A 24,727-nucleotide genomic window follows, 5' to 3' on the forward strand; every position below is an offset into this window, starting at 1 on the left:
GTTGACTGGTTTTGCCAACAGCTAGCTTACTGTTGTAGTCCCAATCCTTGGGCCCACAGCTGACACCTGTAGAGGCTATTTGGTGTTGCAATGTACTAAACCGTATCATCTTGAATATTGTTTTTCAAGATTGCTGGATAATATGCTCTGAGTGTTTGTAAAGGACTAAGATATAGTCATCAAAGTTTGCCATGATCATACATAGACACAACTTTTTTTTTGTTTCTAAACATTAACAATAAAACAAATCAAAAACTTCAGGACCAAAAAAAATCATTATTTTCAAAAGAAATTTTGCAGAGTAATTGAAAGCACATATAGGCCAGGCTAGAGTGAGAAACAAACAGCCATCTTGGATTTATCATTATTTCTTAAGAAGTAAGGGAGATCTTACTCTGGAGGTAGAAATAGACTAGATCTGATTCACACATTACATTTACTACAGGATTACAATTCCTAAACAGAGACTGATGATGAAAATATACCAACAGAGAAGTCTTCAGACTTGGAGTCGAAATCACTGACCACAAAGAATGCTACTAAGCCACTATTATACTGGAAAATACCATCCATGTAATGATTTAGAAATAGTTATATGACATTGTCATAATCTTATCCTGTTTTCATACATATGCCTATGAATGCCAACTGAAAACAGTTCAATGGTTAAGGACATCATGTGTTAAAATGGTTAAATGGTCTACACCAAAAAGATACAAAAGTATGATTATGTGTAGCAAGGCAAAACAATACACCCATATCAACATGTTATAGTGAAACACAGGCAGTATAACACAAATATCAAATATGGATATGAATAATGATATGAAATGCTGTGGGAAAGCACCAATTCTCTCATAATAATTTAAAGGTTGAAACAAGGGAAAAACAAAATTAGATAAAAAAAAAAAAAAACAAAGACCAAAAGAGGGATAGTAACTCTTCAATCATTTTTTCTTAATCAAAATACCATTCAGGAATTTGACATGTTTTTTTTTAGTTGGAGATTGCCATCATATTTTTAATTCCGGGATCCAAATCCTAGAATGAGAATGTAGATCATACAGCAATTTGTTTGCTGCCAATTGACACAGAAATATGTGAAATGTGAGTGACAAGTGATTCTTATCTTGCAACAAGAGTTCCTCGGAACTTATGTGTCGCATGCATAACGTGTCACGGTCACCCAGAAATTGAAATGGATGTGCAAAGATCAACCATAAAGTTGTAATACCAAATTTCATTTCTATAACTTGAAGCATAAAGGGAAAACTGCGCAAAGAAATATTCCTGAGAAATTTTCCAAGTTCAAAGAGACATATCACTGCCAAGAAGGGTTACAGACTGCCAAGAAGCAAACTCGGTGCGTAACTTTTGACCAAGAACTCATATACAAAATTGTATTTTCATAACTCGAAGCATAACCAAGAAAATTCCAGAAAACAATATTCCTAAAGAATTTGAGTTCAATGGGTCAGGAAGAGTCACGGAGAGCTGGGAATTGAACTCAAAGCATAATTGGGAAATATCTTGAAAACAATATTCCCAGAGAATTTTCTAAGTTCAAAGTGACATAACTCAGCCAAGAAGGGTCACAGACAGCATATAGCAAATGTCATTTCTATAACTCAAAGCATAACCAAACAAAGTCAAGAAAACAATATTCCCAGAGAATTTTCTAAGTTCGAAGGGGCATAACTCATCCAAAGAAGGGTCACAGACAGCCGGGAATCAAACTTAATCTGTACCCTTGCAACGAAAAGCGATATGTCAAATTTCATTTTGATAACTCAAAGCATTATCGAAAGAAGTCCGGAAAACTTTCGTAAGGACGACGACGCGTGACGATGGACAATGAAATAAACAAATAAATAATGAGATATCAATTCTCCCGATCTGAATCCAGAAAACATGAAATCCTGACATTTAAACTATTATTTTCAAACTGTTATTGTAATAAAGCAATAGTATATATTTATTTCCCAATCAAAACCAGATCATAATGTCCTTCATTCTATTTCCTATGTTTGCATTCTGTGATTAATATAATTGGAAACATTTTTTGAAGACTTGAAAAATTGTTGCTTACTATGCATTCAAGCATGGAAAACAGATGCATTTCCAATCTGATTGAAATACAGAACTTAGTTTACCACTAATTAAGAGAAAGTACTGGAGTGGTAAATTAAGATCTGTATTTTAATCAGATTGATTCACCAACTCCCCAAATACAATATGTAGTAAAAAAATAAAGTATTGTATCAATTCAGAGGTAATGATTTTCAATTTCGTCTTCAGTTTTACCTTTATTTATTCAACTTAATTTCGGATCCTAACTGTAAGAATTAATGCTCTCTTAATTTACAAAAACAACAAGAAAATATCAACATGCGAACATACTCATAATCCAAACTCAAAGTCGATCAAACTATGGCATAATATTAACAAAAGAAAAAATTATATGGAGACTGCTGAAAACGTACAAGGAGAACTGGACCTGGTGTTCCAGAAGGGTAAGCGTTTTAAACTTCATTGAGGACAATCGCCATGTAAATCTTGGTCAATTTAAGTAATGTCTACAACAACGAGACCACCAGGCCAACTAATAAGCGTCAAACACGTCCATCTTCATATTCCACAAAGTAATAGGATATTTCTCAATGAGACCACTATGACGCCAGTAAAACCTGTAGTTTTTATAAACCTGCATCTCTCAAACCTTGTGTTGTGTTGTCTTGTTAGTTATCGACATCTTGCACGACAATCGAGATACAGAAAGCAGGTCCTTGAATATCGAATCAACTGCGATATGTAATCATCATAAGTTGGGATCCATGAATTTTGCTATCCAAAAAGGGAAAATTACGAAAGGGAAATTAAAATCATCACACTTATCATTCAGCTTGATTGAAAGCTGTCCATGTTGGTATCGTTTTATTAAAAGGTCGAGATAAGAAACTGATGGTGGGCATATACGACGGAGGTGGCCAAAAAATATCGTGTCATTTTCAGACAATACGTAATCAATATATCAGAACGTGAAACTGAAGGACTAGCAAGGCTTTTCTGACCTGTTTCGATAAGCAGTATAATTTCGACAATAGGTTGGAAGGTCTTACCATCAAACTTTTGTCAACCAGAAACACAATTATTTCATGATTTTGTCCTACGAATATTGCTTCTGAGATTTCGACGTAATTGTCACGAAATAAACTTCAGTACAGTCTACAGCCATTTATTTGTACCGCCGTCGACTTTTCTTGGGAAAGAAACCTCTCCTAACAACAGAACGAAGTCTCAAAACCAGATATGGATAAGAAAGCACCAAAGAAACACTGGCCATGAAATTGTGTTAAATAAAGTGTCCAAATCTAAGATACATATGTATTCTTTTGTAGACATTTTTTGATCGTTCTTAAAACTGAAAAACCTAGACACGAGGACCAATGAAACTGACACATACACTTATTTGATCTGTAGAGGTAATATTTCTTTTCAGCGTATAATTGGATTGATACATAACTTCTTTTATATAATTTATGCTGTTAATTGAAAAAGTTGTATTCCAACAAATTTAACAGTAATTACATCATTTTTTTGGTTATAAAACTGAATTGAATTTTTCATTTCTCATTAGCGATGTCTTTTATCAACCCCAGTTTATATGACATACTACTACGGTACTCTGTCAAGAAAAAAAAAGAAAAAAAGAATAGGAAACGGTTTAAAGGTTGCCACAGGCTGCATGTCTTTGCGACAGGATAAACGAAAGCGGTACCACAATGCACTCTGGGAGAGATTGCGCCACTGGTTCAAGCGTTTCAACCGCATTCGCGACGCCAGTTGCAAGCTTCTCTTTGACTAAGATGCGAGCAAGGTGAAGGGCAACACGTGGGTTACTTGTCAGGTCTGTCGTGAAGTGTTTTAAAAGAAAAAAATGAGTGTTTGTAGAGTAATTCGGCGGGTTTCGGGTTTAATACCAAGTTGCAGACTCCTTTTAAAGCCAGCGAGGGCGCTCGAATCGACCACTACCAGGTAGTATGAATTTTAGATGCGTTCATAATATGACATTGAACTGCAGTTATAAACACGCAGATAGAAGAAGTAAGGAGTTTACCTGTTTCAGACAAGGAAAAAATATCGATTTTTTCTGTTATGTTTTCGTGCATTTTGGTTTTTCAAATGCTTAACAAAACATGTGTAACATTACTAAGGATCTAGATTACCCAAGATTTTAACGTAATTTGATAATATTTAAGCGTGCTAAAGGGAGATAACTTGAACATTTCTAACCTCAAAACATAAGGGTAGGGTTACGATACTAAAGCCCACTCTACAATCACATCATTTCATTTTAGACATAAAAAAATATTAGTGAAAGCGATATTGGACAGAGTCTTAAATTTCGGAAAAATAACTCTTAAATCATCTGGTCTGTTTCTTACTAAAAACCGGGAGATTTTTTAAGTAAGATTATTGAGAATAGACAGATACCTTTGCTTTTCCGTGGGTCATCCGGTGAAATTGAAATAATATCATTGCATGACAGCAGGTTGTACTCTGACACTTTAAACAAAATTAAAACAAAACACATTTGAAAGGCACTTGATGAAAAGTATTAAATTTCCAAAACCATAATTTGAATAAGGAAAATGACAGTTTTGTTTAAAAGCAAGGCAAACTGCTGTGTTTGTATTCACTCAATATTACCAGAAAAGTATTTTAAAACAATTGTCACATATTCAAACATGCATTTCACTTGTAAATATAATGCATCAATAATTTCTGGTCCTCTATACTTTGTTACACTTTTCATTACAAAATTACCTACAGATATAGCATGGTGATGTGAAGCATTGTGAACTGAACAATGGTCAAAATACCATGATAGTGAAGTAAAGTAGGTTCACTTTACTATGATGGTGAAATGAACACCCTTCCATGATAAAATGAAGCCAATTTATCAATTTTTGATCACTTAGCTTATTTTCCTCCATACATAATCAAACAAAAACCTTTTTTTCTAATTACACCAATTCATTCATTTAAATGCCTACATAATAATACATATATCTGGGATGGGGAAAGTTTGGGTGGGACAGAGAGGTGGGGTCACTCTACCATGACCCCCACCCTGAATTTTCACACCTAGACATCTTCTTTGTTATGTACATATTTATATGAATGAATAAACTTATATAGTAACAAAGTAGTGATATGCTTCACTTTAGCATGGCCATGGTGAAGTGAAACCCCCACCCCTGTCCTACTCTGAATTTCACCACCCTTGTTTTGTTTTTTTATGTTTTATAATGTATGGAGGTACATAACTAAGTAAACTGATGAGAATAATTTAGTGAAGAAACATCAAGATGTCATGACACATAATAGAAATATAGTTGTGTGTTGTTCACTGAATGATACTTTTGTCCATTACTGTCCAGTGCCATTTCACATCTAAGGGTGTTCCCAACTCATGGAAGAATTGTGAATGCCCTTTTCAACTCTTGTCATATCAGAATAAACTTGTATAGGAGGAGCAACACTTTTAGTTCTTTTTTGAAAATAACCATATTGCTTATGGCTTGGTATTATGGTATTATTCACAATATTCTGCATGTGGCAGGTTTTGTTTCTCAGAATACTGAGAGACGGACCAGTCTCAATGTCTGTGCTGCTGTGGCTGTGTCCTTGGGCAAGACATTTGACCTTGTCCTAAATGTTCTGAAGGGCATGTGAAGGTCTTCCAGTATGTTGTTCAGTGAATAGCTACCACTTACTACATTGAGATCTCACTCAAAATGACCTTAATTGGCTGTTCATGGAGTGACAAACCCAGCTAAGAAAGCAACCAACCAATGGACTGTTACTGGAAAATTTACTAATCAAGTCATATATATGATGCATACAAGTGTAAAAGGGCAGAAGTTAGGGACTTACTTGCTGTGGCTAGAGAGACTTAATTTCCCTTTAGTCAATAGATAGAGTGTCCAGCTAGAGACCAAAGGATGGCTTATTCAAACCCCAGCAGATGCAGAGTATTTTTCATGACTCCTGCCTATTACAGTACACATGTAAGGAAATGAATTTTTAGAGAATTGATTAACCTGTATATTCTAACTCAAGGATTACGTTGAAATCAATGGTAGGACAGGGTGCTTTTTTATACTCGTCTTGGGAATTGCACATTTATCTCATTTAGGAAGAAAATTGATCAATTGAGAAGGAATTTTTAGGAGTACACTGTATATATGTCAGGAATATATTCATGTTACAAAATAAATCCAATTGGGAATGGGGCCCATATTCAGTTCCATAGAACCCCAAGAAAAGACATGCAGGAGTAGGGTGTGATTGTGGAACTTGATCAACCACTGCGTGTATAACCACCATTTTCACTCTCTAAGTTAATTAAAGTAACTTAACAGACATAATAATCTATCACTGTTATACAATTTTTCAGAACAACCTTTGACCTTCAACACTATGTCTCATTACCAAGGATCCTCCCTGCAGCAAATTATTCAACAGAAAGTCAAGTAGAGGGAAAGGTAAAGTTGGATACATAAGAACTTGTATAAGTCAATTACATGGAAGATGAGAAACAATATTCAGAAATATAATATAATCAATGAATTAAAGGGCTTCTGTAGGAAGAAATCAATGATAAAATGATGCCGTAAAATCATCAATTTTTGTGGAGGGTTTATTTTTAATGATTTCATGGGTACTCTTCATCTACAAATTATAATGTCTATCAATCACAATTGAGGTTTTTTCCCCTGAAATCAGGTGTCTATGAAATAGTTCTTTTTGGAACACTCATGAAAATTGAGGCCCAAAAGACATATGACTACAGAATATTTATTTTTTGTGCGGGAAAATCTACACATTTAGATATTGTGTGAGAGACATGATAAGTGGATAACAAAAATGAATATATAATGAAGTGAAATGCTGATCAGTTGCTGACAGTTTAGTGTTTATGATCAATGGTAACTATATGATTAAGGTAGTGAAACTGGTATCATTTTGAATTTCATGTCTGTGAAGTTATAATTTGTCATATTACTTTGGTGTTATATATATCTTTATTACACAGTGGTAGGAGATTTTGTTGTCGTGAATAGGATAGGTCCTGGTTTAATTGTAACATTGCTTTTTAAATTTTCAGCATGAATACATACAAATGAGAGGTGTGCCCTTCTCAGCAAATAACAATGATGTGAAAGAATTCCTCAGCGGTAAGGCAGCATTAGTTATTTCCCTTTTTCATAATGAGATTTGTACTTTCTCCCCAAAAATTTAAGAAGAGCATATAGTTGCTGCTTTGTCTGTCCGTCTTTTCGTCTGTCCTTTTGTGTCTGGAGCATAACTGTGCCAACAGTTAAGCAAGAATTATGAAACTCGGTGTATATATTGGTCAAGCTAAGGCAGTGTGCAGTGTACCAAATTCAGGGCCCTTGACTCCTCAGTTACAAAGCTATTACCCTTTGTTTCAATTTTGTGTCAGGAGCATAACTTTTCTTGTATATACAGTAGGTTACTGAAACTTGGTGTATACATTGATCATACTAAGATGATATGTAGTGTTCAAAATTCATGGCCTGTAACTCCTTAATTGATGTTATAGCCTAGATTAACCTGAAGATTTTAGCCGAAAAAAGTGAAATCCCAAACATGCCATAGATTAGTAAACATGCAATAGATTAGTAAAAATTATACCATGTTTGACCTTACAGTCTTTCATTTCAATTTATGTAGAAAGAATAAATACAAAGGCACCTTTAGATATATACACACTTTTGTACACACTTAAACAGCGACTGGCAGGACTGAAAAGAATTTTATTGTTTTAAAATTCAATAAACTTCTTCTCCAGAACAAGATACATTAAAAACAGATTCTCTTCATAGATGTAAGGATCTGAAGGTGCTTATCCAAAATTGTAACTCTCATGTTTCCCTAGTTCTTTGTCATTGGGATAGATGTAAATTTTACCCTAGTTTATCTGGGGAAAATGATACGTTTGAGCATAATTTGTTCATTTGCCGTTGGAAATAATTAAAACTTTGGGAAAAAAAAAGATTTCTTGGTAGTATGTTATGGTACTTTGATGGTATATAACATATTGACTCTTAGGGTCCTGAAGGGTGGGGCGAAATTGGACAAGATCTTCTCAAGATGCAGATATGGTAAAATAATTTAGTTGAATCATCTGATGAAGCTTAACCAGAAGTCTGAAATTCCAGATGCCCATAAACAATTTACTGATCAACATCTTGGTGTTGACAACATACATCACAGCCACTTACTGTTTGGTACTTCCAGGTCCTTGGTTGAAAATTTCCGCCGTTATCATTCATATTAATCTATAATGATTCATTTTCTTTGATATCAATGTCCTCAGACAACAGTTTAGTCCTCTGGTTCAACACAACCCAGTCAACAAATGTATTCTCAACCAAAAAAGAAATGCACAGTTAAATTATGCAATTAATAACCTTTGATATTTTGGGAAATTTGAGCAAAATTTTATATCATTGTGAAGGGACAAGTCTGCTCTATACAATACTGTAGCAGAAAAGTCTGTGTGACGTCAGTCGTGTCGTAAGTAGTTATTCTAAGTGGGATACCCAAGAAAAAAAGACACTTCAGTACCTGGTGTGGGCACCTCTTGCACGAATCCTTGCACAGATTCTCCTGTGCATTGAATTCATGCGAACATTAATTTGCCTTAAGGGAATGTTGTTCCATTCTTGTGTTAATGCTGCTATCAACTGGGCTTGGTTAGTTGGAAGGTTTTGACGTTTCCTAATATATCTGTCCATCTCATCCCACAGATTCTCAATAGTTGACATGTCAGGGCTATATGGGGTCTATTCAAGAGACTGAACATTGTTTGCGGTGAGAAAATCATGTCATACTCTGGCAACATGCAATTGAGCATTGTCATTCTGGAAAATTAGGTTAGGACATCAGAATGTGGAAGGACATGTGGTTGGAGGATCTGGTCTCTGTATCAAACGACATTGAGATTTGGATCCAGGACCATTAAGAAGGACTGTACTCCATGGGAGATGCCTCCCCAAACATGCATCAGCGAAACACTCATCACATCTTTGATATACCCTTTTTTCTTCCATCTGACCAATGCAGACAGAATCTAGACTCGTCATTGAACGTCACACGCCTCCACTGATGTATCTGAAGCCTATTTGGACCATGTCTGTGCATCCAGTCAAGACGCACTTACCATGGTGTCCGAGGTGGCCTGACATAAAGTCAGCTCACAATTTTAGGGTAGATTGTCGTGAAGGGAGATCATTCATGACGTAGTACTTCAGGGGGGACCTTTATGGGTTTCTTTTTTTTTTGGTTGAGTATATATTATAGATCTCAGGTGACTGTTAAGGCCCTTGCTCTAAGCTTGTTCTTTTATTTTATTTTCAGGCATAGATGTACATGATATAATATACCAAAATGAAAATGGCCGCTTCTCAGGGAATTTAGTGGTTAAAATATCATGCAGTGATGTTGCAGCAGCTTTAGAGAAAGACAGATGTTTTATTGGTTCAAGATATGTCCTGGGTAAGTAACTACACATCTGAATTTTTTGAGTGGATACCCAGGAGACAATAGACAGCTATATTGGGTAGAAAAGGGATTATAAAATTTATGTAACAGGTATAAATAAGAATAGGAAAATACCTGACTGTTTCTCCTGTACTATTGTGGCCACCTGAGACAAAATCTCAAAATCTTCTTCTCAAGAACCCATGAACTGATTTGATTTTAATGAAATTTTGTAGAAACCTTCTTGGGCCAAAGATGAACCAAAATAGTTATGTGGTTCACAGCCCCAGGGGCCTGACAGGCTGTGCCAAACACTGTCAAATTGACTCAAATTTAAAAAATCTTCTCAACACCCAGATATTGTAGAATTGAATGCTCTTCATTGATGGAAGCATCTTAAGGTGTTTGACCAAAATATGAATTTCATGATCCCTAGTTCTAAGATATATAAAGTCAAACAAAAGTCATTTAGGAGCGATATGGAAATGTTTTCTTACTTGACCTGATAGTCAAGCACTTCAGCATGCAGCCCCTGGTGCTCACACCTCAGCAACGGCAGGGTGGGGATTTTACTCATTATGTAAAAGAGCATGAGCTTTATTGATTATATGTACTGCTCTTAATGAAATTTCTAAGTAAACATGTGATTGTACGTTATAAAAAAGCTTCGTTTTCAATACTTTAAGTACTTTGAATTAATGTCAGTGCAAGTTTTTGTATAACAGTGTAAGTGTTACGCTGACGTACAATATTTCACTTTCAATCAAGAGTATCATGAAAAACAGGTTTGTGAAAAGTGTTTGCCTTCTACACTACTGTTTACATATTAGCAACAGTCAGTCGAAGTAACGCTTCGATGCCACATGCATCATGTGACAAGTCATGTCATTAAATTACAAGTACTTTCAACTGAAAATATGGGTATTGGTATATAGTTGAGTAGTGCGATCTAGGTGGTAATGTTATTTAGTCAGTGATGTAAAAGAATATAATGAAAATCAAAATCAATCAGAGCAGCTGATCTGTCATAAAGTGAAGAGGAAGTTATGTAATACAATAGTTTGTATGTGAGTATTTTTGAAGGTAGGCAGGATTATTTGAAATTCTTGTTAAGGTGATACAAAGATGGATGTAGGCATTGAATATACATACTGAAGTTATAGTATGTACTGATATGAAAACAAACATTGTGGCCAGAACTCTCTAAACACTTCTGTTAATGATATAGTCCAAAGCATTTGTTTGTTCTGAAAACTATAAAAGATATGAATACATTTTACAAAACAAAGTCGAATTTGAATAACAGTTGCTTTTTTCTCATTCTTTTTTTCAGTCAATCAGTGTACGGAGATTATGAAGAGGTATGTTACAGATGTTCTCAAAATGAATCTAAATTTTTTCACTCGGCTGGTCCAAAAGTCTGAAGAACTTCTGCTATAATGCAGCACCTGTGGTCTGTTCATCAACATTTCCTTTAAAGTCACTTCTGATATCCAAAACACCTGACTGGGTTCTCACCGATTTGGTTTGTTCATTACACTGGGGTGACATACTTAACTTTTTATAATTGGATGATTTAAAGTACTTGGTATGAAGAGTCTGTCCTGGCTAGGTCGTCGAGAGAAGATCTAGACCAAGTTCATGAATGGATAAGGGAGTCGGGAGGGAGAATATGCAAAAATAATTTATGATGTGATAAAACCAAAATTAAATCTTTTTCCATTTAAAATATGAAAATATAGTTTTAATAAATCTTAGAATCTCACCAGAAGTGGAAATTCATATAAGATCCAATATGTAAATAAGAATAGTGGCCCATTGGTCAAATTCTTACCTTATATGGCCACTTTTAAAGTCAGTATTACATGGAAAATGAGCCAAGTTGAGTCCACTTGACCATAGGAATTACTCCTGCTCTTACAATGACTTCAGCCAAGTCAGGGGGCTATGATATCTCAGATGAAGCACAGAAGGGTGTTATGATGTTGGACGCTCTGTACACGTAGCGGCTTGTGTTTCTCTGGAATTTAAGAAACTGACGAATATGTGCTGTTGTGGTTGTGTCTTTAGGCAAGATACCTTCCCCCATTTGCCATGGATGCCTTTGATGGATCTCCTGTATGTTGTTCAGTGAGGTGGCCAGCACTTACTACAAGGAGACACCACCTCAAAATGACTCATGGGATGATAAAACTAGCAAACGTGTTAACTTCTGTGTAATGTTCTGAAAATTTCTGTCAACTAGACAGATGTCACTTTACAGTAGTCACTCAAAGTTCTAAAGACATTTCTACTTTCACTTTTACTTCTGTTTCTAAGAACTGTATGAAGTTAAACTAAAAGTAGATTACACTATTGGAACTTTTATAATACTAGTCATACATTTATGTTGCATGTAAATTCTGCCCTGTTTGGGTCTTTCAATTGATTACAGCTGTCAAAATAAATCTACATGATGTTGAATTTATAATATTTTATGCTCATTCATTCATGTGAAGATTGTGTATCAGTTTTTCCTGTTTATTCAATTGTTAGGCCTCACTCAAATTGCCTCTCTGCCCTAGACCAGGCCCCGAGCAAGTCAGGAAAGTGTGATGCTAAGCAGTTCTATTGATTCGAGAGCCTATAAGGTCAGGCCTCTATCTGATTATTCAGCTGACATTGATGAAAGGGAAAAGCCACCATGAAGACAGCTTATTGATATTAATGTATTTTGTGTTTCTGTTGTATAATAATATTTGAATGTTTAACTATGTTTTAGACAACTTGAAAGCAGTATCAAAGATTTTAGAACAGGTGAAGAGGATGGGGTAAGTCATTTTTGAAGTTTGGAAAATCAGAAGTTAGAATTTTAGCCCACTTTCATCTGATATTGCGCTATCCAAATCACCACATCTCTCAGTTATTACTTTTATGGCTTTGAAAATTGTTGTTTCACATTCATAATGTGTAAAACTTACCTAGATAGTGTTGACTGCAGGCCCTCCAGCCATAGGCTTATTAGTGTCATGATATGTATAGATTTACAACTTTGAACACTTTTAATGATTTACCTGACAAAATGCTAATCAGAATGGAAATTGCACAATTCATCAAAAGTGAACAGATTAATTTTAGCAATTTTCCAAATGTTGATATTAGTAATTTTTGAAAAGAAATATTCAAATTTCCTTTTCCTTTTTGAATACTGCCCTACGCAGCCCTTGCAGAAAGAACCAAATTTACATGTATGAATGTAAAACTTCTTAGTATATTGACCCAAGAATGAGGTGATGCTTATTTTCTAATCTGCTTTCCTAATTTGTAGGTAGCATACATAAAATTGGAGGGATTGCCCTTCCGAGTGACTGAAGAAGAAATACGAACATTCCTAAGTGGTAAGGCAACTTTTTTTTGTTTATGTTAATATAAAGGGCATGATTAACAGATCTGTTAACCGGTTTGTGAGTGGGCAGGTTATACAACCCTTTAAGACTATTAACTGGTAAGTAAGTGGTCAGGTTATACAACCCTTTAAGACTGTTACTGATATGCGAGTGGTCAGGTTATACAACCCATTAGGACTGTTAACTGTTACGTGAGTTATCAAGTTACACAACCCATTAGGGCTGTTAACTGTTACGTGAGTTATCAAGTTACACTACCCATTAGGGCTGTTAACTGATACTTGAGTTATCGAGTTACACAATCCTTTAGGACTGTTAACTGTTAGGTTAGCTATCGAGTTCCACTACCCATTAGGGCTGTTAATTGATACCTGAGTTATCGAGTTACACAACCCTTTAGGACTGTTAACTGTTAGGTTAGTTATCGAGTTACACAACCCATTAGGGTTGTTAACTGATATGTCAGTGGTCAGGTTATACAACCCTTTAGGACTATTAACTGGTAAGGAAGTGGTCAGGTTATACAACCAATTAGGGCTGTTATCTGTTACATGAGTTATCGAGTTACACTACCCATTAGGGCTGTTAACTGATATTTGTTTTGCCACGTTGTATAACCAATTGGAATCTCATGTCTGGAATGTCTTTCTATAGTTGTGTTTTATACAAAATTTCTTTACAGGGACACCATGGTTAAACAAATTTCTTTTTTACCAATTTTTTTATTTTTTATTATCATTGCATATATATATCAAGTATATCACTTTATGAACAATGACAGGTGGTTTTCACTGAAATATGCACACAAAGAGGCTAGTCGATGATTATAAAAGGGAAATTCATATCTGTTGATCAACGCTTGATATGTAAATGCTAGCATCATATATGACAATGCACACACACAAAACAATGCCACCTGTAAATAAAATGGTTTCCTGCCAGGAACAGTTCATGATTAATGTTACTTATTTAGTAATTCTGAATTTACTTAAGATATTGAATAACATTTGCCACACCCAAAAACAAAGGCTGATGCTGAAAAACAAGCTATTACTGACTATCATTACTTTCACTGTCATTTCTGCCTACCATCATGTGTTCATGTTTACAAAATACAGTGCCTCGTTTTTAAAATTATCATATGACATTAACAGTGCTAAATTTGAGAGGGGTTTCCTAAACCAAAGAAGTGGTCAAGCTGGACATAGGAAATTGAACGTAGATATCAGGATAGCATAGTAATGTAACTGAAAGTATAAAAATATGCGCAATTAGTAATAAAATTAATGTTTTTATCATGATGTTACTTTAAGGAACACTTTACAGGTCTCATCTAATGCTCCTGTTTCCATTTCAGATGTAGATGTGCATAGTATATCATATGATATGAAATCTGGTTTATTCACTGGGACTGCAGTAGTAAAAATATCAAGAGATGATCTTCTAAAGGCTTGTGACAAACATAACAACTATATTGGTTCTCGATATGTTAATGGTGAGTGAACATTCCATTGGACTTCAGTTTGATGTATTACACAATATTGACTACTTGAAGGTACCTATTTTATATACCTTGACTTTCATTGAATTGGTATGTGAGGCAGAATTTGGCACCATAAATTACTGTTATTTGCTCTGTCGAGAACCATTTTTGTTTGAAGCATGCTTTGGAGAAAGTTAATCATTTTTGTGTGAGTTTTGTATAAACGTTTGGTTTTCATCCTTTGTTGCAAGGTCCGATATGGAAAATAGAGCAAATTCTTTAAAACCTTCCTGTAGGAATACCTGGATGTTGTCTAAATATGACATGAAACATGATTGAGTGAAGAAGTAGTTTTGTATAAACGATGTATCTCAGTGATATAGGGCGGGAGGGATGGGGCCCAATATGGGAAACAGAAAGCAAATCCTTTCTAGTCCTTTTCAGGGAATACCACAATTTGTCCCATTTAGTCTGAATGGTCTGAAGCATCCTTGCATAAAGAAGAATCAATTTTGTATAAATGGTTGGAGTCTGTCCCCTGGGGCAGAAGGGCATGGTCTGATAGGGGTGGAGCCCAGTGATGAACAAATTGCAAATTTAAGAATCCTTATCATTTAGTTTGGATAAAGCAAAACCAGGTGAGCAATGCAGGCTCTGTTAGTCTGTTATCATAAATTATCATCATTATTATTATTATATTTTCAGTATTTGAATGCAGAGAGAAGCAGGTAGATTACATGATGGAGAGGTATGTTAATTTTGATGTCTATGCATATGTCATTGCTTCTGTCTGCCATTCTGTTATGATTTGGTTTCTGCTGAATAATTCTTTGATAGAGATATCATTGTGTGAGGAACACTGAACTGAAATATGATGTGTTGTTGTTATTATAAAAATGATGCAGTCTTGATTATCATTACCTGTCTGTAAGCTGTATGTTTTTAGCCTACCATGGACTGTTGAAAGGAACTTGATGGATCTTTCTCAACTTTTAATATGTAGATTACCTTTGGTCTTACATTGTGCATGTTTAATTTCTCTAATGATCAGGGGAAAAATGGTCGTCATATGATCATATTGGAAAGTTGGAAATTGTTATCACTAAGAAATCATTTTAAGAAATGCTTCTTACTGGATTGATCCATCTGGAATTTCTGATATGGACACCCCTGAGTCCCTAGTTAGACAAGTTCATTTAAATGTCTTGGCAGGTTGCTAAATTGTGTTATGGAAGATAAAATTTGCAATGACCAGTCTGGTCCCATTTCTTTACAGTTTACCAAGAAGAATAATTTTGCTTTACCTTGTAAACATTTCCAAATTGGTTGGTTCATTTTCTTAGAGGATATGCATATCTTTTCTCCCATTATCCATTGACCATGACTGGGAATCAAAATGATTATACTTTCATAAACAAAGATACTAGAAGATTTCCAGTAACATCTACAATGGGCACTGTTAAATTCTGTGTCAAATTAGGATGAAGTGCTACAAAGTTTGTTCATGTTGATTACCTTGATCCACTTTCGAATTCACAGGTGTCAAATGTGTTGAAATTCTTTTCAAACCAAAATGTCCACGGTTAAGGGGCTTTTAGCATGCTGGGTAATTTCTGCACAATACCTCCAGTTCTGTTAGACTGATTTCACTCCGACTTTAATCTATTGCATTTCACATTCATAAGTCAAAGGTCAAGGTCAACATTACTGTAAGTAGAAAAACATCACATATGAATGTTATGGTGAACATTATCTTATCATAAGCATTCAAATGTCAAAAGGTTTAAGACAAACCTCAAGTAATATAGATTTCACTGCCAACCTTCATCTTCAAGGAATTAGGTAGGGACGACTTGGACAATTAGAATGACACGACTGTAGGATGTAGACCAATACTGACATGGCTTATCAGATTCTAAAACAAAGACGCCTTATTGGATCCCAGGTTAGGTGGTTTAATGTATAAGCCAACTTAAATATATCATTTAGCATTCTTGTTAGAATGTTGATTTAGCTGTTGTAGGAACATTTAATTTTTGTGGTTATTGGGGAGCATGATGACCATTTTGAAAGTTGAAATTTAACTTTAGTGGGTTATAAGTGTAGGTGACAGTTCCTTTGTACTAATAAAACCAAATGTAAATTATTTTAGTTCACTTTACAATACTTCAGTCCAAAACAGATTTACCCCTATGCTCGTTTTCTTTAAAACAATACATAGCAATATTCTCAATCAATTTTAATTCCTTGGGAGAAAACTCTGAATAACTATTTATGGACAATTTATTTGCTACTTTTGAAGATGTATTTTAGCACATAATTACAAATGGACTCCTATAGGAAGTTGTACTTTGACCTTCAGAAGATTAAGCCTAATGTAAAAAGAGCATGTTCTTTTTCAAAATCGACCACATTTTTATCTCGTTCCGAATGTATTCAAAACTGACTTCTTGCCTTGCATATATGATATCTAACATGTTATTATCAGCGGGCTCATGTTTAGTTTTCTCAAAAATGAAGAAATGATATTGTAGCATTTTCCCCAACAACCATATATTTTTTTTTCGTTTTTGGTATTCTTGTGTAAGTACATATATAAGCTGTTGTATTTGCTTCTTAGGCCATTTTGAAACCCACCTTTTTAATAATTAGTAACATTAGATTACATTGAAATCAAAAGACTCCTTTGTAAAATTTCGTGTCTGTTGGGTTACCTGATATTAAAATTATCTTTCTGTTGCAGCAATGTAGATGCTGAAGACTTAGATATACCGGTAAGCCATATTCTTTATTTGCTCACCTGGCCCTAAGCGCCAAGTGAGTTCATGATGTTGTATGTTATCCTGTTGTCTTTGGTCCCTCTATCTAACATCAACTTTTCCCATTAAACATTTGGATGAAACCCAACAAAGTCTGAAAAAAGAAACAACCATGCATGACCCGTATTCATGGTAACAGGAAATCTTTGATAATGTCTTCTGATTAACAGAAAGACATAAAGTCATAATAATCAGCTGGTGGGTTTCTGGGATGAATCATGAGAAAGTTTGCAAAAAAAAAAGTGAAATGATCATGTTCTGTATTTAAGGTCACAGGTGTCAAATTTGTCAAAACCTTCAAATGATGTCTTTTGATTTTACCAAAAGTCTAGAATCATAATATTCACTTGTTAGCCTTGAAAAATACCTGACAAACTTTACAAAATTGAATTACCTTAATCCATATTTAAGGTCATTGGGGTCAAATTTGTTCAAACTTTTAAGCAGTTGTTTCTCATTTAGCAAGACTTCAAATGATGGTGGGTTGACATGTTAAAATACTTGGGAAAAGCATTGAATTACAGGTGAGCAATGCAGGCCCATTGGCTCTCTTGTTGTCAAAATTCATATCAACCTCCTGTAATCATTTCTGAAGGTTTCCTGAAAGTCCTCATTATAAAAGGTGTTTTTTATTACATATCCTTCAACATTGTCTTTCATTTTAAATGTGGATATCGTGGAGAAGAAAAAATAATTTGATTCTTTCATGTACATCAAACGAATCTCGAGGTCACTTAACTGTATAATGTAATGGCTTTGAAGTTGGATGTCGCTTCTTTGTAATCTTCAAAAAGAGTGTATCAGCCTATGATTGGTCAGTTTTTTCCCATGGAACCAATCAAATTACTTAGCTTGTGCCTTCAATTTTGCCATGAGAGTGCAGAAAGCGAAAGTGAGTGTAACCCCTGGAGTATCAAGGATTACTCCACCCCTTTTTCCTTTTCCTATCCATGCAAGTCTTGTGTACAAGATGTAAAAGAAATCTCGTGGACCCCTCAACAAAGTTAGTTGATATCTACACCATATCATCACACTCTACACCTGATCAGATTTTAGTGGTCATTGATCAAGGTTAAATGGTCAAAGGGACCTAGGTGATCGTGTTAAAATTGAAATTGATATCTGATATCTTTAAAAATTCTTTTAAGAAATTACAATTTTTTAGAAGGAAGCAAGAGCAAAACTACATCAGGGTAGCCAATGTTTCATTGACACTTAGTGCATCTTCATACATATTCTTTTAATTCTTTTTCATCGAATTTGGCCTGAAGCCTAGGGGTAAAACCAGACAAAAATTGTAGCTACTGAGAGTGAAAGTCCTATCCAACGATGGGGAAATATTCGTAATTTTATGATGAGGGCAATTGTTGTACAATGACTGCTAAAATGTCATGTTTATACATACTTTTATGTATTATCTATTTTCAGGAAGGTATGACATACGTCAGTCTTGTTGGAGTCCCATTCACTGTCGGGCATTCAGAAATAGCAAATTTCCTAGGTAAGCTCTAGGGATTGATCATTGTAGGGATGGATTCAGGGTTATTTAGGGTAAGCTCTAGGGATTGATCATTGTAGGGATGGAGTCAGGGTTATTTAGGGTAAGCTCTAGGGATTGATCATTGTAGGGATGGAGTCAGGGTTATTTAGGGTAAGCTCTAGGGATTGATCATTGTAGGGATTGAGTCAGGGTTATTTAGGGTAAGCTCTAGGGATTGATCATTGTAGGGATGGAGTCAGGGTTATTTAGGGTAAGCTCTAGGGATTGATCATTGTAGGGATGGAGTCAGGGTTATTTAGGGTAAGCTAGGAATGATCATACAACAAATAGGGATAGTGTAGGGTTATTTAAGTTAATAGGGATGCTGATATTGTAGGGATGGACTTTATCAGGGTTATTTAGGGTAAGCTCTAGGGATTGATCATTGTAGGGATTGAGTTAGGGTTATTTAGGGTAAGCTCTAGGGATTGATCATTGTAGGGATGGAGTTAGGGTTATTTAGGATAAGCCCTAGGTATTGATCATTGCTATTAAAGAGGATGGATTCATGTGACAAGTTATTTTTGGACTTACTCTTTTAGGGATATGTTTTGTAAACAGGTGATGGAGTCAGGGTTATTTAGGGTAAGCACAAGGGATTGATCATTGTAGGGATGGAGTCAGGGTTATTTAGGGTAAGAATATCTAGGGATTGATCATTGTAGGGATTGAGTCAGGGTTATTTAGGGTAAGCTTAGGGATTGATCATTGTAGGGATTAGCCAGACAGGGTTATTTAGGGTAAGCTTTAGAGATTGATCATTGTAGGGATGGAGTTAGGGTTATTTAGGGTAAGCCCTAGAGATTGATCATTGTAGGGATGGATTCAGGGTTATTTAGGGTAAGCTCTAGGGATTGATCATTGTAGGGATGGATTCAGGGTTATTTAGGGTAAGCCCTAGGGATTGATCATTGTAGGGATGGATTCAGGGTTATTTAGGGTAAAATTTTGATAATTGTAGGGATGGAGTCAGGGTTATTTAGTAAGCTCTAGGGATTGATCATTGTAGGGATGGAGTCAGGGTTATTTAGGGTAAGCTCTAGGGATTGATCATTGTAGGGATGGAGTCAGGGTTATTTAGGGTAAGCTCTAGGGATTGATCATTGTAGGGATGGAGTCAGGGTTATTTAGGGTAAGCTCTAGGGATTGATCATTGTAGGGATGGAGTCAGGGTTATTTAGGGTAAGCTCTAGGGATTGATCATTGTAGGGATTGAGTCAGGGTTATTTAGGGTAAGCTTTAGAGATTGATCATTGTAGGGATGGAGTTAGGGTTATTTAGGGTAAGCCCTAGAGATTGATCATTGTAGGGATGGATTCAGGGTTATTTAGGGTAAGCTCTAGGGATTGATCATTGTAGGGATAGAGATAGGGTTATTTAGGGTAAGCTCTAGGGATTGATCATTGTAGGGATGGAGTCAGGGTCATTTAGGGTAAGCTCTAGGGATTGATCATTGTAGGGATTGAGTCAGGGTTATTTAGGGTAAGCTCTAGGGATTGATCATTGTAGGGATGGATTCAGGGTTATTTAGGGTAAGCTCTAGGGATTGATCATTGTAGGGATAGAGATAGGGTTATTTAGGGTAAGCTCTAGGGATTGATCATTGTAGGGATGGAGTCAGGGTTATTTAGGGTAAGCTCTAGGGATTGATCATTGTAGGGATTGAGTCAGGGTTATTTAGGGTAAGCTCTAGGGATTGATCATTGTAGGGATAGAGATAGGGTTATTTATGCTGTATGCAAGGAATGCAGGTCTCTACAACAAATAGCTGGAGCTGTGTAGGGCCTATTCTGCCCAAGCTAATACTCTACACTCGTGCTCTGCTGATATAATTTAAGGAGAGCTGTTGTTATACTTTATCCATTGATGTTACATGTAATTTAGGGAATCAGGTTTACTTTGCACCAACTTAATTGAGTGATTTATCTTACCTGTTCAGTTTTGAAGGCAGATGGGAAATTTAATGTTATCAACAAAGAACTCTCTTGTTAAAAAAAAACCTTTGTATGTTTATGTCTGTCCTGTTGGCTATTAAAGAGATTTTTGTTGAATTCATGTGACAAGTTATTTTTGGACTTACTCTTTTATTGATATGTTTTGTAAACAGGTGTGCCAGCATCTAAAATACTAATAGGCCATACTCCACAAGGTGTTCACAATGGCGTTGCCTACTGCTTGATAAGTGAAGAAGACTTACCTGAAGTTTTGAAAAAAGACAAAGAATATCTGGGCAACAGATATGTTGATAGTAAGTAGTTTGGAAAGTATATAGCTTGAGTAACATTAGAATTGTGTCATTTATAGAGAAGGCATTAGCCATCTGACATGAGTTTCCATCTTGATATGTGATTTATAAAACTAGTCTTCAAACTTGTCATTTTACAAAGCCAAGTAAATTGTGATGACTTTAAAAGATCACATGTAATATGGAAACAAGCATAAGATTGATTTTGTAAAATTTTGTAAAAGGCAGCATTTTATTAGACTGATACAAAATGCATGTGTTGCTTTGTGACATCACAATGGAAACTTTCAGTCATTGACAACTTCACAAGGTAATTTTAAAAATATGTAATATCAAAAAAGTAATGACTGTTATAACACTGATAACAAGACATCCATATAATGGGCATTATAGCACTGACAACAAGACAGTTATATAATGGGTGTTATAACACTGATAACAAGACATTTATGTAATGGGTGTTATATCACTGATAACAAGACAGTTATGTAATGGGTGTTATAGCACTGATAACAAGACAGTTATGTAATGGGTGTTTTAACACTGATAACAAGACAGTTATGTAATGGGTGTTATAACACTGATAACAAGACAGTTATATAATGGGTGTTATAACACTGATAACAAGACAGTTATGTAATGGGTGTTATAGCACTGATAACAAGACAGTTATGTAATGGGTGTTTTAACACTGCTAACAAGACAGTTATATAATGGGTGTTATAACACTGATAACAAGACAGTTATATAATGGGTGTTATAACACTGATAACAAGACAGTTATGTAATGGGTGTTATAGTACTGATAACAAGACAGTTATGTAATGGGTGTTTTAACACTGATAACAAGACAGTTATGTAATGGATGTTATAGCAAAAATTTGAATGAATTTCTTCATACTTTAATTCCTATTTGTAATTTCCATATTTTTACTTCAATCTTTTGCAGTTCGAAGAACTCCATTGGATAAGCTAAGATATGTGAAGCTAGCCAAAGCATACTTAAGAGATCAGAGAGACAATGCTTGTAAGATACCTGAGACAACTAAACCTACAGAGTATTGAAGATCTATCAAGTTTATTTTTTTATAGAAAGACAATGGCTGTAAGACCCAAACTCTGTAACACTGAATATCTAAGATCATACTTATCAGAAAGACAAATATACCTCAGACAATGTCTAAGATCTATACTTATCAGAGAGACAATTTGTAAGATTACCTGAGACAATAATAAGTTTTGTTTTAACTTATCAGTGTTTATAGACAATCTTGTAAGATTACTTGTCAGAGAGACAATAGTGTGAAATTGTAAGATTATCCTGAGACTTAATGTAAGATTAAGATCTAATACTTATCAGAAAGACAATCTTGTAAGATTACCAGAGAGAGACAATGTCTAAGATCTATACTTATCAGAAAGACAATCTTGTAAGATTACCTGAGATATTATTATCAGAGAGACAATCTTGTAAGATTACCTGAGACAATGTCTAAGATCTATACTTATCAGAGAGACAATCTTGTAAGATTACCTGAGACAATGTCTAAGATCTATACTTATCAGAAAGACAATCTTGTAAGATTACCTGAGACAATGTCTAAGATCTATACTTATCAGAGAGACAATCTTGTAAGATTACCTGAGACAATGTCTAAGATCTATACTTATCAGAAAGACAATCTTGTAAGACAATCTTGTAAGATTACCTGAGACAATGTCTAAGATCTATACTTATCAGAAAGACAATCTTGTAAGATTACCTGAGACAATGTCTAAGATCTATACTTATCAGAAAGACAATCTTGTAAGATTACCTGAGACAATGTCTAAGATCTATACTTATCAGAAAGACAATCTTGTAAGATTACCTGAGATGATGTCTAAGATCTATACTTATCAGAAAGACAATGGTGTAAGATTACCTGAGACAATGTCTAAATAGCAGGGCCAAAAAAGGGTCTATACTTATCAGAGAGACAATTTGTAAGATTACCTGAGACAATGTCTAAGATCTTTTTTAACCAAAATTGTAAATTTCATAACCCCAGGGTCACATATTTTTACTTATAGATCAAACATGGTTAGAATCATTAGTATAGTCTAACATTTCAATGTTAGGCATATATTGAACCTGGCTGACCCACAGGGACTGATCGGTGTGGTCAAAAAAGGGTCAAAGAGAATGAAATTTCTAAAATCATCTTCTGAGATCCAAATATGGAAGATTGAAATAGTCTTCTTGGACTAAAGGGTCTAATAGTGTTTTCTGTGACCTAACCCCTAGGGGCTGACAGGTGTGACCAAAAAAGTTAAAATTGGCTGCAGTTCAAATACTCTATGTGTATAGATTGGTCTGAAAGTAAAATTCTTCAGTCCCTGTGCATAGCATTTCTCATTCTGTAGACATTGGTCATATTAGTAGAATGTAGTATGCAAAATTCAGGGCCTGCAACTCCTTAATTACAGAATTATGGTGCTTTGTTAAAATTTTGTGTCCAATAAAGTCGTTTTCCGAAAGCATTCATCAGTTTCACCGATACGCTAGTTTAAAATTTTCCATTAATTAATTCAATTTTCCAAAAAAATATAAGGTTTGTTTCTAGTCAGTTTTATATATTGATGTTGTTTTTCTTTTTAGGAAATACACGACACTTGGTCATTTAAATTGAAACTCATGTTCTGATAGGTGCCGACCAAAATCTACCATAACACCACAATGGCTGGCCATAGGAAGGCACAAGTAATTCCTCGTGGACATTAAAGAATTTATATCTCATTCATGTTGAATATTTCATCACGACAGTTATCATGAATATCTCATTGAATGTACAGCATACATCTGGATTTTTTTAATAATAGTTGTTGATGTTTGGGTATGCAAGGCAAAGAATAAGATATTCTTTTGAATGCTGCATGGTGGTATGGAAATGACAAGTGAGACATGCCTGAAGTTGGTTTTCCAGTATTTATTTGTGATATTTCACAGTCAGCATGAATATATTAGAAATGTAACATTGTGGTCATGTATACACATTTTTTATCCTGAAATAAGTCCGAGGGCCAACATAAATAGATAACTGAAAATCAAGGTATAAGGTTCTCGCAGGGCAATGGAATAATATTTGTAATTCTATGTGAGAGCTTGTTTAATAGTTATACGATAATACGATAGGCTTAATATTTGATAAAAACAATATCACTGACAGCATAGCTGTAAGCATGATAGTCCTTCATTTACAGACATCACTAAGTATCTTAATACCAGTTTTTGAAGAACAACTTGATCAGTGATGGGTTTTAAACATATATCACCCATCAAATTGTATTCAATACGTAAATTGACATTTGAGTTTTATTTCTATTCTGACTCGTACGACCCATTAGATTACATTCAGTATGTGAATTGACAGTTGAATTTTATTTCAATTCTGACTCATATTAAGGAAAGTCAGTATTGTTGAATTTCATGTCAGGAATGTGCTACAAGTGAAATAAATAACTTGGTGATAAATGGAATTCAAGAGCACTGTATACTAGGCTAAATACAGAAGTCTACGTCAGGTGAGGAAAAAATTCAAATGTTGTTATTTACATTTTTATGTGAGTGGTTGATCAAGTTTGCTTTATTAAACATATATCTGTATTAAGATGCCATAAGAACTTGGGAGTGCAAAT

At 34.9% G+C, this 24,727-nt stretch overlaps 1 protein-coding gene across 1 annotated transcript; it reads left to right on the forward strand.

Moving 5' to 3' along the window:
- The first annotated feature begins 3,892 nt into the window (after nt 1-3,892).
- LOC132558007 (epithelial splicing regulatory protein 2-like) lies at nt 3,893-22,114 on the forward strand. The gene is made up of 13 exons (XM_060222528.1): nt 3,893-4,035; nt 6,464-6,551; nt 7,175-7,244; nt 9,454-9,591; nt 10,910-10,937; nt 12,338-12,386; nt 12,884-12,953; nt 14,320-14,457; nt 15,151-15,193; nt 17,189-17,219; nt 18,693-18,765; nt 20,912-21,052; nt 21,999-22,114. The coding sequence occupies exons 1-13, from the start codon at nt 3,938-3,940 to the stop codon at nt 22,112-22,114; spliced, it is 1,083 nt and encodes a 360-aa protein (XP_060078511.1). The 5' UTR covers nt 3,893-3,937.
- Nucleotides 22,115-24,727: the final 2,613 nt, after the last annotated feature.

This window comes from Ylistrum balloti, unplaced genomic scaffold (genome assembly GCF_031769215.1).
Source record: "Ylistrum balloti isolate Yb309-2 unplaced genomic scaffold, AGI_CSIRO_Ybal_v1 Utg370744, whole genome shotgun sequence".
Lineage (NCBI taxonomy): Eukaryota > Metazoa > Mollusca > Bivalvia > Pectinida > Pectinidae > Ylistrum > Ylistrum balloti.